Genomic DNA, 17,903 nt, shown 5'->3' with positions numbered 1-17,903 from the left:
TTACAACGTCTATTATTGAGATTACCAGAATTTCTTTGTATGGTGAGTTTTATGGGGAAATGTCCTTGCTGTGTTCTCCATCCATTGTTGATGGAAGGCCAGGAGGTTCTCTGGATGCGGAATGTGTTTGGCGTTCAGTGTTTGGCTTTCAATACCATATGTGTGTTGGAGGACTGTGGCTCAATGGGGGCTGAAGAAGAGTGCAGTTCCTGTACTTCCTTTAGCTCTCAATTGGCCACTGAAGCCTGCACTGCTACCCTCATTGAAGTAATTAGGAGTGAGGTAGAGGTGGAGAATGGGGTGGGATAGGGGCAAACTTAGAAGAGCAGCTGTGAAGGTCAAAAATTTACATCAGGTGTGGATGCTGTTCAAAAATACCATCCTGGAAGTCCCAGCCAAATATATTCCATGTATTAAAAATGGAGGGAAGAAGACCAAACGACAGCTGGCATGGTTAAAAAGTGAGGTGAGGGAAGCTATTAGAGCTAAAAGAAAATCCTTCAGAAAATGGAAGAAGGAACCAACTGAAAATAATAAGAAACAGCATAGGAAATGGCAGGTCAAATACAAGGCGCTGATAAGGAAGGCAATGAGGGACTTTGAAAAAAAAAGATTGCGTTGGAGGCAAAAACACATAGTAAAAAATTTTTTTTAGGTATATTAAAAGGAAGAAGCCGACAAAAGAATTGGTTGGACTGCTAGATGACCAAGGGGTAAAAGGTAATTCTCAAAACAAATCCCTCAGTCTTTGGTACTAACGAAAGCTCAAAAACAAAAAACCAAGACTCAATATCTGCTTTAAGTCCGGGCTAATAGCACTCCAAGTTCAAAAATCTGCTGCTCAATAAAGGCAGAAAGATCACAAATACCTTTTTTACCTTTTTATAAATACATATATATCAAACATATAAAATGCGAGTGACCGTACTCACCCGCAAATGCGCAGTAGAGACTTCCCTCTCTGTCCCACCCCCGCGTCAATACGTGATGACGAGGGCAGGACAGAGAGGGAAACTGCGCGAAGGGGAGGGAGGGAACCGCTCCCCCCCCCCTGAGGTCGCCGCTACCGCTCCCCCCACCCGGAGTCGCTGCCACCGCCCCCCTCCACCTGGCTCGGGCTCTCTCTTCGCTATTGAACTTACATCCCCAAAAACGCAGCAAGGCAGATCAGCTGAGCTCCTGTTGGCCTTCCTTCCCTGCCTGTGTCCTGCCCTCGCCGACGTTCTGTCACACGAAGGCGGGACACAGGCAGAGAAGGAAGGCCGACGGCAGCTCAGCTGATCTGCCCTGCTGCGTTTTCGGCGATGTAAGTTCAATAGCGAAGAGAGGGCCTGGCCCGGGTGGAGGGGGGCGGCGGCGACTCCGGGAGGGGGGCGGCGGCGACTCCGGGAGGGGGGGGGGACCGGTAGTGGCGACCTCGGGGGGGAGGGGAGGGGAGGGCAGGGCAGGAGAAATGCTGGACATGGGAGGTATCAGAAGGAGGGGGGCCTTGGAGCTGAGAGGGAGGGACAGAGGGCCTTGCAGCTGGCAGGGAAGGAGGGGGGCCTTGGAGCTGGGAGGGACAGAAGGGGGCCTTCGAGCTGGCTGGGAGGGAGGGACAGAGGCGGGCCCTTGGAGCTGGGACAGCATGGGGCCTTGGAACTGGGAGGGCAGGCAGGGGGCCTTGGAGCTGGGAGGGGGAGAGGGGGGCCTTTGGAGCTGGGAGGGAATGGGGCCTTGGAACTGGGAGGGAGGGCAGGGGGCCTTGAGCGGCGAGGTGGGGGGAGGGGGCCCTGGAAAACCCCCATACCAATACTCGCCTGTTTTAATGGGCTTAACGGCTAGTATATATTTGTGTGATAAAGGGAGCCCTCAGCCAACACACCACTTTTCTTTTGTAAAAAGGCAATATACTTCGTTGCCAAGTGGTATAGCACTTCATTCATCAGGCCACCCTTTCATTTTGTTTCTATATGTGCTATCGCCCCACACATTAGTGCTTAAAAATAAATGTGAATCAAAATGTGAACTTATCTGAATAACTTAATGATGTCTTTTCATTTCACAGGGGGGACACAGGGCACTATGGAAAAGGGGAGAGATAGGGGCTCTACTGAAAAGGAGGGGGATAGGGACACAGAGGGGGACTACTGGAAAGGGGGGAAGGAGATAGGGACACAAAGAGGGCACTACTGGAAAGGGGAAGAGGAGATAGGGACACTACTGGAAAGGGGAGGAGGAGATAGGGACACAGAGGGGCACCACTGGAAGGGGGATATAGGGAAAATGGTGAAAAAGGGTGAGATGGGGACAAAGAGGTAATGCTGGAAAATGGGGAAGATGGTAACAGGGGTAATGCTGGGAAAATGTTAGAAAAAGGGAGAGGTGGGGACACCAGATGCCAGAAAGGGGGAGATGAGGAGACCAGATACGCTTGTGCTGAAAAAGGGGGGAGATGGGGACACAGAAAGGGCAGATGCTGAACTTGGGGATAGGATAGGGCCAAGGGACACAGAAGAGAGATGCTGGACAGGACAAATAGTAGTGCAGAGGAAAAAAGGATGGTGCACTTGGAGACAGATGTAGAGAAGGAAAAGAAGAAGACAAGAGGCAAGCGAAGAAATGGAAAGGCCAACCTGGAAAAGAATTTGTAAGGATGACTCATGGAACATGGAAAAAAAAAAGACTGGGACCAGCCGAATTTCTAGACAACAAAGGTAGAAAAAATTATTTTTATTTAATACTTGGTAAGGACTGAGATGTACCTGCTTTGTAAAATGTACATTTTTTCTATTTTTATTTTGCAAAATACAGGAGAAAATGCATGTCTGTCTTTTTTTTTTTTTTTTTTTTTTTTACCAGTATTGCACTGTTTAGAGTCTGGCTTCCTTGGGCAGGGAGGGGTCTCTATTTCAATTTTTTTTATTTATTTTGTGGCTCCCTATTCTGCATTAGATTGGTAGCATGGAATGTTGTCATAATTTGGGTTTCTGCCAGGTGCTTGTGACCTGGGTTGGCCACATTGGAAACAGGATACTGGGCTAGACGGACCATTGGTCTGACCCAGTATGGCTACTATTATGTTGTATAGATGAGGGTCTGTCCATGTTCTGCATGTGTGCCTGAGGTGAAGGATTCTGCTAGCATGTAGTATCTGTGTAGGAATGTGTAACGGTGCAGCTTGTTCCAGTTTCCCAATAGTAGGTATATTGGTGCTCCAGAGCCCAGTGTACTATATATAGCACTGTCGTCTGATAGGTGGGTTAGGGCTGTTATGGTGTGCTAAGTTTTGTGTTCTAGGGCAGTCCTGGAGTACCCCCTTGTCAGTCAGGTTTTCAGGATATCCACAATAAATATGCATGGCATTGATTTGCATATACTGCCTCCATTACATGCAAATCTTTTTCATGCAGATTCATTGTGGACAGCCTGAAAACCTGATTATGGCAAGGGGGTACTCCAGGACCACCTATGGAAACACTTCTCTAAGTCCCACTGTAATATTATAGCACTGTCTTTTCATAGGTGGGCTAGGGCTGTTATGGTGTGGTAAGTTTTCAGTATAGGTTTTGGGTGTCTTTTGCAGGGGCTTGTGTTATTTCACAAAGTGTGTAGCTTCATCGCATGCCCCCTGGTCCTAGTATTTTTGGAAAGAATAAACAAATGATTCACATCTACCCGTTCCACTCCACTCGTTATTTTATAGACCTCAACAGTGTCTCCCCTTCTTACATCAAACTACACTGGCTCCCCATTGAGGCAAGAGTAATTTTCAAGCTGGCCTGTTTCCTCTTTAAAACACTGGAAGGACTGATCCCCTGCTATCTAGTAGCTCATTTCTTTTTTTAATTTTTTTATTTATAATTTTATGTAATTACATATAGATGAAAAACATCCAAAATGTACAGAAATAGCACAATACTTATGAGGTAATAATTCCAATTCTAAGAAAATTAACTCTTATAAGTTTGTCCACAATATTGGGTCCAAGAATGTAGGAAATAAACAAAACATGCTTTAGAATATTCCTAAAGACATCAAGAAAATAAAATAATCAAGATCAGATGGAACATTGGTTCATGCAAGCCTATAACAGCACTCTAACTAAGGGATACCATCCCAGGGGCTTCTCTCGTACTCTCTTTAGCCTCCACAAATTCCTGTAACTTCTTAGGGCAAAAAAAAGGTAATTAACAGAATTTAAAGAAATAATACATCTGAAAGGAAATTTAACAACAAAAGTTCCTCCCAAAGAGAAGATTCTTGGTTTTAAAACCATTACGCCGGTTGCAAAGAGCAAATACTTAAAAAGCTCCAAACGGCCCAGAACACGGCATCCAGATTAATATTCGGCTCATCAAAATACGAAAGCGCGAAACCCCTACAAGAAAAACTACACTGGCTTCCACTAAAAGAACGCATCACATTCAAACTCTGTACCCTAGTCCATAAAATAATCCATGGTAACGCTCCTGCCTACATGTCAGACCTAATAGAATTACCACCAAGGAATGCAAAAAATCTTCTCGCACTTTCCTTAATCTTCATCCTCCCAAGTGTAAAGGTCTGAAATACAAATTGATGCATGCATCTACCTTTTCCTATTCGAGCACACAACTATGGAACGCGTTGCCACGGAACCTGAAAACGACTTATGAACTGACCAATTTCCAAAAATTACTGAAAATCTATCTCTTCGACAAGATATATCACAAAGATCAACGTGAGTAACTTCATAACCTCTAAAACTTCCAGAATTGTCTTATAATGTCTGCTGCTTAATACTATTATATATTTCATCACCATGTAACACCTAATCCTCTGTAACCAAATGTATATTCTTTTCTACTTCCAATATCCATGATGAATTGTAAGCCACATTGAGCCTGCAAAGAGGTGGGATAATGTGGGATACAAATGCAATAAATAATAATAATAATAATAATTAACTATTTTCTCCTGATTTGTGTTTCCTTAGCAATGTCAGGAAAAATCTGTATTTTTGCACCCATAAAAGAAGCATTGATATGGCGGAAATAAGTACGTAATATTAAGTTCCTGTCTATTTCCAAGGCAAAAGTAACTATTAATGTCGCTCTTTCTGATTCTACAGATCATTCTAGAAATTCAGATAGATTTAGATTTTGTTCAAGTTCTGGTACCCCGTCTGTTGGTCTCAGAGATTTTTTAAAATATTGAGTCCGAGTCACAGGTGGATGGCCTTCAGATGGGATCTCCAAAATCTCGGAAAAATATCTTTTTAATAATTCAATAGCTGATATATATGGAGATTTCGGAAAATTCAATAATCTCAAATTATTCCTTCAAAGCTGATACTCCATATACTCCATTTTATGTGCTTGAGTTTTATTTTCTTTTATAACAGTCACTATCGTATTCTGAAGAGTTTTAAATTCAGTATCAAAGACTTCCATTTTAGTTTGATAACTTTCAACCCTGGTAGACATTTGTTGATAATTATCTTTTATTTCCCCCTGAACGGAAACCATAATCTGCTGGAGAGACGCATTTAACCCCCGAATGGCGTCCCAAAGTACATCCATGGTTACTTTTTCAGGTTTTATCGATCTGCTTCGAAACCCAGGAGAAAAAACTCCATGAGTTATGTAGGGAGATAACACTCTCCCTTCAGCTGTTAAAGTACCTGGGGTAGATGCGAGAGCAGGACCTCCTCCAGTCGTTGGGAGAACACCAACTTCGGACGTCTCCTCATGCGATCAAAACTCCATTCTGCTAGACCTTCCAGGTTGCGGAGGGGTCAAACCAGAGGGAGAGCTTAGAGTTACTCCCTCAGCGCTGTGTTCCGCTGTTGGCGTTGCAGAAGTTATAGTAGTTTGAGCCAAGATTCACGGTGTTTGGATTCCGAAGCTTTCCAATGTAGGCTGAGTCATGGTGGGATCAACAACTACGCTCAAGGAGGTAGGAGCGATAGTTTTTCCTTTTCTCTTCCCCATAATAGCATGGGTAGCGCGCCGTATTGTCAGAACAAACTCGGATTCTCAAGCGTTCACAAACACTCATCCGATCTAGCAACCATCTTGGATCCCTAGTAGCTCATTTCTGCGTTGCAATCTCAACCAGATCAAGAAGACAAGAAGCTGCCAATTTCTTCACTTTCCCCTCATCTAAGGGCAAGAAGAGACTAGCGGTATTCAACAAATCCCTTGCCATTCAAGGTGCCAGACTCTGAAAAGACATTGCCGGAATGTATTCCCCTACACAATCCTATTTCAGGTTCCAAAAAAAAAAAAAACTTTCTTATTTAGGAAATATGTACTGTAGTTAGACCTCTGCCTATCTCCAAAACAACAATTGTAATTCTCAAAGGAATGTTCTGATCTCTATATCTTTGTAAACTGCTTAGAACTGAAAAGGTGTTAGTAGGATATAAGCCCAAATGTAATGTAATGTAAAATGTAATTTCAGTAAGTAAATTCCCTAGATGTGAAATCTGTCTTGAAAGAGTTTCAAATCAGGGTCCAAGGACCCCAGCAACTGCACGTGTAATATCTGCAAGTGCCGTTTCCGTGCTATCAGAAATTGCAGCAGGAAGTAATGTCGCCATCTTACCATCTGACTGGCATGAGCTTGCTCAAGGTTTCTTTCCCGCTCTAGATGACATAGCACTACTCTCCCGTCGCAGAAATTTGTCCATGTACTCCTAAAAACCACTCCTGGCATTTTAGAAGTGCAAATAAAGCAAATTAGATTGTAAAAAAGGGAAAAGAATGGGATGAGGGCCCTGGAGCCAGACAGACTCACATCCTCTTGCTGTTACAGCATCACATGACCCACCCATTTAGTTATGTTTAAACAAATGAGAAATCTGCATGAAAGAAAATATTTATTTTTATTATTTTGACTTATGAAAACCACTTGTCCCTGAAACATGCTCAAAATAGAATAATACATTTATACAAAAGAGATGAGGTGAAGATGTGATTCCATGTTCCCCAATGAAAGGAGAGTTTAATTTTACTTCCAATCTATAACACCAAGCTTCCTAAGGCAGATTACAACAACAGTTAAGATGAATCCATCAGTAAACAGGATATCCGCACTGAAATCTGGCCATAAATTACTGTATTGTATAGAAAAGTGTAGAAAAATGAAAATACAACCTTTATTAGTGCTGGTTCCACCAGCTACAATAATTTTTGAAGCTATTCTAGTAACATTAAGTTTTGATTTCATGATATTTGTATCTACATATAGGAAGCTTTCAAATAAATTAATAGACTGTCAGATAAGTAAAACAAACAAACAGACCCCCCACTTTTGTCCCCCACCTTTTAAGGCACTGCCCATCCAACTGAAACAGCTTTTGACTTTTTACAGCTGGACCAAGCATAGGCAGTCCGTTATTTCTAATAAGCTTTTACTATTGTTTTCAATAACGTTTGCCATTGTTTTGGATGAACCAGTGTGGTGGCAAGCTCTGACTACTGGCTTCAACCCATATAATGGGCTAGATACCTCGTACCGTCTCCTGTTCTCAATCTAACCTTGAATGGTACTATAGGTCCAATGAAAATTCTAAAATAGTACAGTATGCCACTCTGAATATTGGACCCATCATGTTTTAAGTCTCTACCATGCAGAGGTTGTGTCATCTTTGTCAACTCAGTGATTCACTGAAGCATAAAATTTGACCAGGGGTGCCTACACTTTTGCACATAACTGTATCTAATCTGACCTTTTTTGTGTTGGTGTAAATACTGTAAACCCCCTGGGGTGGTGTGTGGGCTGAAGCCCTCTAGTAGCTCTTGTCCAGGCTCCCCACACTCTCTGCCCAGCTTCCTAGCACTCTGCTTCTGAGCAGCTTGAAAAGACATGTGCTCTTCTTGCCCTCCACCTGGCCTCACTGGTCAGGGCTCCTGAGCAGGACTCTAGCAAGTCTTCCTCCCAGCAACTTGCAAGCACCAACCTCAATATCCTGGGCTCCCTTCTCACTCAGGGTGACTGCTCGGCCATGCCTTCCTCCTACTGGAAATCCTTTCCAGTTATGTCCACCGTGCCCCGGTCACTCCTCTGGTGCACGGACAGTGACCCACTGCATCTTCCCTGGGACTATAACTCGGATTCTCCAGCCTTCACCAATATGCAAATTAGGCAGTCATCAAATGCAAATTCAATTTATTAGTACATAAGTACATAAGTAATGCCACACTGGGAAAAGACCAAGGGTCCATCGAGCCCAGCATCCTGTCCACGACAGCGGCCAATCCAGGCCAAGGGCACCTGGCAAGCTTCCCAAACGTACAAACATTCTATACATGTTATTCCTGGAATTTTGGATTTTTCCAAGTCCGTTTAGTAGCAGTTTATGGACTTGGCCTTTAGGAAACCGTCCAACCCCTTTTTAAACTCTGCTAAGCTAACCGCCTTCACCACTTTCTCCGGCAACGAATTCCAGAGTTTAATTACACGTTGGGTGAAGAAAAATTTTCTCCGATTTGTTTTAAATTTACTACACTGTAGTTTCATCGCATGCCCCCTAGTCCTAGTATTTTTGGAAAGCGTGAACAGATGCTTCACATCCACCTGTTCCACTCCACTCATTATTTTATATACCTCTATCATGTCTCCCCTCAGCCGTCTCTTCTCCAAGCTGTGTAGCCCTAGCCTCCTTAGTCTTTCTTCATAGGGAAGTCGTCCCATCCCCGCTATCATTTTAGTCGCCCTTCGCTGCACCTTTTCCAATTCTACTATATCTTTCTTGAGATGCGGCGACCAGAATTGAACACAATACTCAAGGTGCGGTCGCACCATGGAGCGATACAACGGCATTATAACATCCTCACACCTGTTTTCCATACCTTTCCTAATAATACCCAACATTCTATTCGCTTTCTTAGCCGCAGCAGCACACTGAGCAGAAGGTTTCAGTGTGTTATCGACGACGACACCCAGATCCCTTTCTTGGTCCGTAACTCCTAACGTGGAACCTTGCATGACGTAGCTATAATTCGGGTTCTTTTTTCCCACATGCATCACCTTGCACTTGCTCACATTAAACGTCATCTGCCATTTAGCCGCCCAGTCTCCCAGTCTCGTAAGGTCCTCTTGTAATTTTTCACAATCCTGTCGCGATTTAACGACTTTGAATAACTTTGTGTCATCAGCAAATTTAATTACCTCGCTAGTTACTCCCATCTTTAAATCATTTATAAATATATTAAAAAGCAGTCTTGTAGGAACAACTTCTTTACAAGTATTACTCTCTTACAAGTTGCCTCTTTACTGAGCCCACTCCCTTGGGTAGACCTGGGTCTCAGTTTAAACAGCCTCCACCCCTGGACAGGACCTTCTTCATTCACCACAACTTTACCATCCTGTCCTCCACCCTACTGCTGTTAGTCCATTTCAAATAATTCATAAGTCCATCCATAACATAGCCTGGTAAGTACTTTCACTTTCCCCCTGCTGTCCTCAGGCTTCAGTCAGTCCGGGTCCCTCCATCTCCTCCTCCAGGCAACCTCCTCCAGCAGGCTTCAGGCTCTCTTGGTTCTCATCTCTCCCCAGCTCCTCAGGAGGTACTGTTTAAATAGGGCTGCTAATAGTCCACCCCACCCTTCCTGGGCCCCTCCTCCTAGTTCTGGAAGAGTCCAGAACCTTCTGGATGCCTTTTCTCTTAAAGGAGAATCCTCTGCTACCGGTACTCCCTGGGTTCCCATGTTCAGTCCTTGGCTGGAGCTCCCTCTACTGGCCCCTTCAGGTCATTACCCTGATTTCCATCTCCCTCTAGGGACCATATCATGGCATTTTCCCTGTTTCCAGGCAGAGAGCTCCCTCTGGTGGCCTCCTCAGGGTAGGGCAAGCACTGTGTTTATCACAATATACATGAAAATATTACACATGATACTGTACCTTGATATGCTGTGACATAGAACACCATCCTGAAGACGTGTGTTCAAAAGTAAAAAGTGTTTTGTTGAATCATATGTAGTCAAATCTGAGAAAACAATTATACAAAGAAAAGTTGTGTTTATTGATAAATCATCATCAAATCAAATCAGCACTTAGATACTGCTAAAATCCCCTATTGAGAGTTCAGTGTGGTTTACATGAATTAAATTATATTGGAAGGCAGGGCTAGAAAGGGGACTATTGTCGTGAACAGCATAGGGAATGCCAGCGCTTAACAGTTCTGTACATAGTCAGTGGGAAAGGTTTCTTATTGGGTGATCATTTAGCATCATCCATTTTTTAAAATTCAGTCTTATATAATATGTTAGATGGCAGAGAAAACTGAAATTTAGACTATAAGTCCCCTTTATGAAATAACCTCCTGGAGAAATGATCAGGTTCTGGTGAAATGTTCAGGTTCTGGTGAAATGTTCATGTATAGACACTGAATGCTCATTTTCATATCGATACAGGATCTTTCTGTGGCAACTAGTAAAAGCAAGCTAAGTGCCAGCTACTCCTTTAAGCCATCAAAAATGAAATGAAACTAGATATGGAGCTAAAACAAACAAAACGTATTATTATTAGAAATTATTTTAGCTCGTATAGGACTAGCCACCACTTTTGAGTTCAGGGGAACACGTTTACCTCCCAGGTTTACCAGAGCAGCTCTTTGCACATTTGGCACCCAACCGGCCCAGAGTCCGCGTACTCCACCTTCAGATAAAATCATCATAAATGCATGATGCACACTCCGTATGCTAAAAAGACAAGCAAAAAAGAACTCTTAATTCAAGGCTGGACAAATATTTACCATGTGAATGGTAAAATATTGACAAAGTTTGACAAAGAAAGACTCCAAAGGAAATTGGAAGGTCATGGGATAGGAGGTAGTGTCCTATTGTGGATTAAAAACTGGTTAAAAATAGAAAACAGAGAGTAGGGATAAATGGTCAGTATCCTCAGTGGAGAAGGGTAGATAGTGGGGTTCCTCACCCTATGCTTGGAATAAACTTCCTGAGCCCTTACGCCAAGCCCCCTCCCTACCCATCTTCAAATCCTTGCTCAAAGCCCACCTCTTCAATGTTGCTTTTCGGCACCTAACCTTTATACCTTTCAGGAAATCTAGACTGCCCCAATTTGACTGCCCCTACTTGACTGACTGTACTTTTGTCCTTTAGATTGTAAGCTCTTTGAGCAGGGACTGTCCTTCTATGTTAAATTGTACAGCGCTGCGTAACCCTAGTAGTGCTTTAGAAATGTTAAATAGTAGTAGTAGTAGAATCTGTGCTGGGACAGCTGCTTTTTAACATATCTATAAATGATAAATGATCTAGAGATGAGAGTACACCAAAGTCTAAAATATCCTCTTATAACCCAAGAAAATACCAGAGACACAATAAGATTACACCAGCTGACACCTGGTGAAATTCACCAGAGGGTGTTTGTCTGCCCTTTCCAGCACATTTTCCTGGTATGATACTATTGGCTCGGTCACACTGACCACCAATGTGCTATTTGGGGCTACAAAGAGCCTTTGGCTTGCTACCTACCAGACTCCTAGCCTTCATGGAGCCATACAGATCTGATTTCCAGGGTCAAGGATTTTGGAACTTTGCTGCCAAGAGCTCCTGCATCCACCAGTCGCATGAACACCCCACAGGTCACCAACAGACACCACTTTGCTCAATTGTTATGGTAACAAAAATCTCATCTGAACTATCAGTTAGGAGCCCAATATTCAAAAGTAGATGTCCATACAGCAGCAGCTGCTATACAGATAAGTACCTATCCCTGAATTTTCAGCACTATTCACTAGTGCCAGTGAACATACGTACAGACTGCTCTTGCAGTATTCTGAATGCAGAAGCTGAGTGAGGGCAAAGCATGGGTAAAGGGTCATGGATTGTATATACCGCATTTCTGTAGGTACAACCAAAGCAGTTTACATATATATTATATGCAGGTACTTTCTTTGTCCCTGCATACAATATGTTTAAGCTTTATTTGTACACAGGGCAATGGAGGGTTAAGTGACTTGCCTAGGGTCACAAGGAGCTGCAGTGGGTATTGAACCCAGTTCCCCAAGTTTTCAGTCCACTGAACTAACAATTAGGCTACTTTTCCACTCCACTGTTTTGCCTAATTCTCTAGATAGCTGGCAATATTCAGCCACTATCTGCACAGCTATGCATACATACAGCATAAAGGTTGTCCTAAATTTAAGCTCATATTTATACAGATAAAAGCTGAATATCACTGAATAGCTTGTGCCAGTCAGCAGTCATTATGGATATTCAGCACTGCTTGTCATATGGATAGCAACACAATGTATGTGTGTGTATTTTTTTTAAACACCGCAGGCAACATGTAAAAAAAATATGCTTCCCGCACCAGCTGAAATGTTGGATAGGGTGGTAGTTTGAAAACTTGCATCAGGAAAGAATGTAAAATTAAATTCATGTATTATGTATAACAAACAGATCACATGCATGATATGAAAGCAGGTCAAGTCTTGATGTAGTCTACATTAGCTGGGGAAAAACATCAAAGTTTATTTTTTCTTGACTGCACTGACCTGCTGCCTACAGCCTGGGGAGCCATATTTTCCCATCAACAAGATATAACAACCAGGGCAATGTCTGGTGAGCTGTGCCTGCTGCTGGCTGGAAGCAAGAGGGAAAAAACCAGAAGGAAAAAAGAGAGAAGCAGTATGGGGGTGTCAAGTGCAAGGGAAAGACAGCTAGGCTAAGAAGAAGGAAAAATATTAAGAACAAGTTGATAGAGGTTCTAATCCATACAGATATTGCAGCATAATCTTTGGAAATATACATTATGCTCACAAGAAGGCACTAATGAACATAAGATACACTCGCATACTATAATACAAATATAAGAACATAAGCACTTCCATACTGGGACAGACCGAAGGTCCATCAAGCCCAGTACCCTGTTTCCAACAGTGGCCAATCCAGGTCACAAGTGGATTTTCCCAAGTCCATCTTAGTAATGGCTTACGGACTTTACTTTTAGGAAATTATCTAAACCCTGATAAGCTAACTGCTTTTACCACATTCTCTGGCAATAAATTCCATAGTTTAATTACAGGTTGAGTGACGAAATATTTTTTCCAATTCATTTTAAATTTACTAATTAGTAGCTTCTTTGTGTGCTGTCTAGTCCTAGTATTTTTGGAAAGAGTAAACAAGTGATTCATGTCCACCTGTTCCACTCCACTCAGTATTTTATAAACCTCTATCATATCTCCCCTCAGTTGTCTCTTCTCTAAGCTGAAAAGCCCTATCTGTTTTAGTCATTCCTCATAGGGAAGTTGTTCCACCCCATTTATCATTTTTGTTGCCCTTCTCTGTACCTTTTCTAATTCCATTATATGACCAAAACTGCACACAGTGTTCGAGGTGCGGTCGCACCATGGAGTGATACAGAGGCATTATAACATTTTCAGTTTTGTTTTCCATTCCTAATAATTCCTAACATTCTATTTGCTTTCTTAACCACCGCTGCACAGTGAGCAACATGGATTTAGTGAAGGGAAATCTTGCCTCACCAATCTACTACATTTCTTTGAAGAGGTGAACAAACATGTGGATAAAGGTGAGCCAGTTGATGTTGTGTATCTGGATTTTCAAAAGGCATTTGACAAAGAAAGACTCCAGAGGAAATTGGAAAGTCATGGGATAGGAGGTAGTGTCTAATTGTGGATGAAAAACTGGTTAAAAATAGAAAACAGAGAGTAGGGTTAAATGGTCAGTATTCTCAATGGAGAAGGGTAGATAGTGGGGTTCCCAAGGGATCAGTGCTGGGACTACTGCTTTATAACATATCTATAAATGATCTACAGATGGGAGTAACTAGTGAGGTAATTAAATCTGCTGGTGACACAAAGTTATTAAATCACGAGGATTGTGAAAAATTACAAGAGGACCTTATGAGATTGGGAGACTGGGCATCTAAATGGCAGATGACTTTTAATGTGAAAAAGTGCAAAGTGATGCATGTGGGAAAGAGGAACCCAAGTTATAGTTATGTAATGCAAGGTTCCACATTAGGAGTCACTGACCGGGAAAGGGATCTAGGCATCATCGTTGATGATACTTTGAAACCCTCTGCTCAGTGTGCGGCGACGGCTAAGAAAGCAAATAGAATGTTAGGTATTATTAGAAAAGGAATGGAAAACAAAAATGAGGACGTTATAATGCCTTTGTATCGCTCCATGGTGTGACTGCACCTCGAATACTGAGTTCAATTCTGGTCACTCCATCTCAAAAAAGATACAGTGGAATCAGAAAAAGGTACAGTGAAGGGTGACAAAAATAATAAGGGGGATAGGACGACTTCCCTATGAAGAAAGGTTAAAGCGGGTAGGGCTCTTCAGCTTGAAGAAAAGGTGGCTGAGGGGAGCAGGGCCGTGCCAAGGGTCTCTTGTGCCCCCCTGCAGACTATCAGTTGGTGCCCCCCCCCCCCCCCCCCCCGTCTCTCTTCTTTATTAGATGTTTCTCCATTGCTACCTGTCTTTCCTTTAGACCCAGCCAGACCTGACAAAAGGGTCTACCACACCCTTCAATGTCAAGCATATACTAGAAAACTGTAAATTAGCTTACACAGGAAAGCAGTTTAAAAAAATAAACACAATTCCTGCTGTTTCTTAACACTGCTCTCCAGAGAAAGCACTGCCTTTATAAAGAGGCTTTTCAGTGGGACTTAGCCTATTAAAAACTATTAGCATAATTAGGAATGGCCAGCCCTTGTAACTGCAGAGACCTAAGCTTTGATTATGCATGTTACTGTCTTTGTTACAGTGTGTGTGTGGGGGGGGGGGGGGGGGTCTCTTCATCTCATTTACACAGTCTGACCTCCCTGGCTCACTGGGAGCCCAGTCTCTTGGAGACTGCTATACATTGCAAAATAAGATAGCAGATGTAAATTCTCAAAGTGGACATATTCCAAACACTAAAATGAAAATAAAACAATTTTTTTTTTCTACCTTTGTTGGCTGGTGACTTTTTTTTTCTGATCATGCTGGCCCAGTATCTGATTCTGTTGCTGGTATCTGTCCTCTTAACTCTGTTTCCAGGGCTTCCTTTCCACTGTATGTATCCCTCATTGATAAGTCTCTGACTCTAAAGTTTAGCAATTTCATTAAAGCAAAATGTATTTTCAAATATCACAAACTCTCCCTATCCAAGCAGAATGTTTTATATAAAAACAAACACACAAAAAAAAACAATCAGATTTTTACTTACCAGCTATTCTACACTATACGTCAGCTAAACTTCCTCAGCCAATTAAATGGATTTTAGCTGTAGCTATGATAATTATGTACACATCATTGCAGTCATGCCCTCCTCTCAGTGTACATGCTCAAAAAACAAAAACTTTGAACCACTTACAGATAACAATTACACTATTTATTTTTTATTTCTCCCCAGTCTCACTTGCACACCTGCCTCCAAACCTGTTCTCTTTAATTTGAATGTTGTTCCAGCTCACCCTGAATGAAAGTTGTTCACACACCAAAGCCATAAATAGCTGCTGGTTGTACTCTTTGAAGCAGCTTTAGCAGAGCAGCGTGTCTCTCTCAGCACTGCTGGGCTACCTTCACTTCCTGATGCGGGAAGTGCAGGGGAGAGAGGAGAATCACAACTTCAGGTAAAAGGTTTTGCAAGTGAGTGGCGCCCTCTAGAGGTCGGCGCCCCCCTGCATTGCTTACCTCGCTTACCGTGTCAGCACGGCCCTGGAGGGGAGATATGATAGAGGTCTATAAAATAATGAGTGGAGTGGAACAGGTAGACGTGAATCGCTTGTTTACTCTTTCCAAAAATACTAGGACTAGGCGGCACGCAATGAAGCTAGAAAGTAGTAAATTTAAAACAAATTGGAGAGCACGTGATGTGCTAGAGGGTGAGACGTGTTTTCATGCTCTCTGAGGCCCCGGAGTCCCTTTCTAAAGCATACACCTCTGCAAAACGCCCGAAGGGCAGCTTTCACACCTCTCTAATTGACAGACAGCCCATGGACAAATTCTTAGAGACACCGACCAGAGCCATGGCAAGGAGAAGCAGTAAAAGAGAGAAAGAAAAGGCTCGAGCGGCTGAGGATGCTGCAGAGAAGAAGCCACTGCAGGAAGGGACGGTGTTTACAATGGAACAGTTTTCCCAGATAACATCTGCAGTAGAGAAGGCGATGGAACCGAGATTAGAGTGGTTATCTAATCAACTGGCAAACTTTGAGACCTTACAAGTAGAACTATCTCAAAGAGCGGGAGAGCTGGAGCGCCGGGTGTCGGAGCTAGAAGATAACACTGCCCCGACAACACAGCAGGTTAAGCACCTGACCTCCATGATCGAGATGATGTCGGCTAAACTGGATGACCTGGAAAATAGGTCAAGGCGGGCAAACTTGCGACTCATAGGAATACCTGAGTCGGTGGGAGACAGAGTGCTAATGTTGGCATTGGAAAGCTGGCTCAAAGAGGAATTTGCGTTGTCGGACCACGCGGGGCCTCTCGGTCTGGAGCGAGCGCACCGCGTGGGACACTTTTAAGATGGCCGACCGACACCAAGCACAGTGATTCTGAAGGTTCACAATTACATTCATAAAGAAGAAATATTGCGTGGATACAGATTAAAAAGAGAGGACACTAAATACGAGGGGAACAGTGAGAATATTTCAGGATTACTCAGTGTCATGGCAGGCGCGAAGGAAAACGTTCACCCCGATCTGCAGTCGCCTGCATAATCTGCAAGTGAAGTTTATGTTGATATATCCAGCAGTGTTGAAGGTGAAACATGAAGGTCGCTAGAAGATCTCTGACACGGCGGCAAAAGCAAATGATTTCGTGCGAGGAGTGGAGAGTGCGCAAGAACCTGAGATCGGTTAGCACTGGTCTGGACGGAGAAGTGAAAAGTGAAGGCTGTTGATTATGTTATGTATCGTGACTAAGCAGGGTAATTAAAACAGTTTGGTTGATTAAGGGATGAAGGGGCCTTAACATTAAAGTGACTCAGAAGATAGTTGGAGATAGATGGGGGGGGAGGGGGGTTGGGAAAGGGTTAAAGGGGGGAGCAGGGGGGGGAGCAACTGAGCGAGGGGGTGGTCCCGGGAGACGGGTACAAAAGTAATGGTAGATGTTTAACTGGTTGTGGAGAGAGAAGGACTGGGGGGATAAAAGCATGGAATAAGATGCGGTAAGGTGGAAGTTCATTACCCCGGGGGGGAGGCTGAGCGCTCCAGGGGAAGAAAAAAGCGGAGCGTTATCACACCATTATAATTGGAATCCTGGCTAAACCAGTGGGGCAGGGAGTGCGTTTGGTCTCATGAAATGTATGTGGCATAACGTCCCCGGTTAAACGAACTAAAATTTTGGCGGCTTAAAAAAGACACATATCGGACATAGCGTGTTTGCAGGAGACAAGGCTCTCGCTGGAGGAGCATGGGAAACTAAAGCGCAATGGGTGGGGTAGGTGTTCTGTTCGCAGGCGACAGGTAGGAGAGGAGGTGTGGCAGTTTTGCTACACAGATCTCTGGCCTGTCAGGCGAAGCTATTGTTTAAAGATGGAGAAGACAGATACGTAGGAATAAAAATTAATCTGCAAGGGAGGGAGATGCTGATAATAGCCACATATGTGCCAGCGGCACACGATAAGGGTTTTTTTCACAACTACTGGCAAAATGTCAGAAGTACGCGCACCTTCCAATCATATTGGCAGGAGATATGAATCTGGTATGGGACCCAGAACTGGACAGGTCGGGGAGGGTGTCTGGTGGCCCGTCGATTTTGGAATCTTTTTGCAGAACCATGGGGATGGTAAATCCATGGTGGTTGCGGAGAGGGACTATACTCATACATCAAGGGCCCATCATACACAGTTGAGATTGGATTATATATTTATCTCGCAGGGAGAGTTTTCAAGGGTGTTAGAAGCTACATCACGGGGATGGCGCTTCCCGGCTTATTTATCTTCTTCCCCAGA

General features: G+C 43.3%; 1 protein-coding gene across 4 annotated transcripts in view; it reads right to left on the bottom strand.

The window, feature by feature from the left end:
* Positions 1-17,903, bottom strand: part of SLC25A27 (solute carrier family 25 member 27) — a 155,052-nt gene that overhangs the window by 26,034 nt on the left and 111,115 nt on the right. For all 4 annotated transcript variants that reach the window (XM_030198780.1, XM_030198777.1, XM_030198781.1 and 1 more), the window contains exons 5-6: positions 10,558-10,670; positions 9,871-9,955 (exon numbers count right to left, since the gene is read on the bottom strand). In XM_030198780.1, coding sequence (XP_030054640.1) covers positions 9,871-9,955; positions 10,558-10,670 — 198 coding nt within the window. The remainder of the gene's footprint in view (positions 1-9,870; positions 9,956-10,557; positions 10,671-17,903) is intronic.

Source organism: Microcaecilia unicolor, chromosome 3, assembly GCF_901765095.1.
Source record: "Microcaecilia unicolor chromosome 3, aMicUni1.1, whole genome shotgun sequence".
In the NCBI taxonomy this organism is placed as follows: Eukaryota; Metazoa; Chordata; class Amphibia; order Gymnophiona; family Siphonopidae; genus Microcaecilia; species Microcaecilia unicolor.
This window is presented reverse-complemented; position numbering and strand designations above follow the sequence as displayed.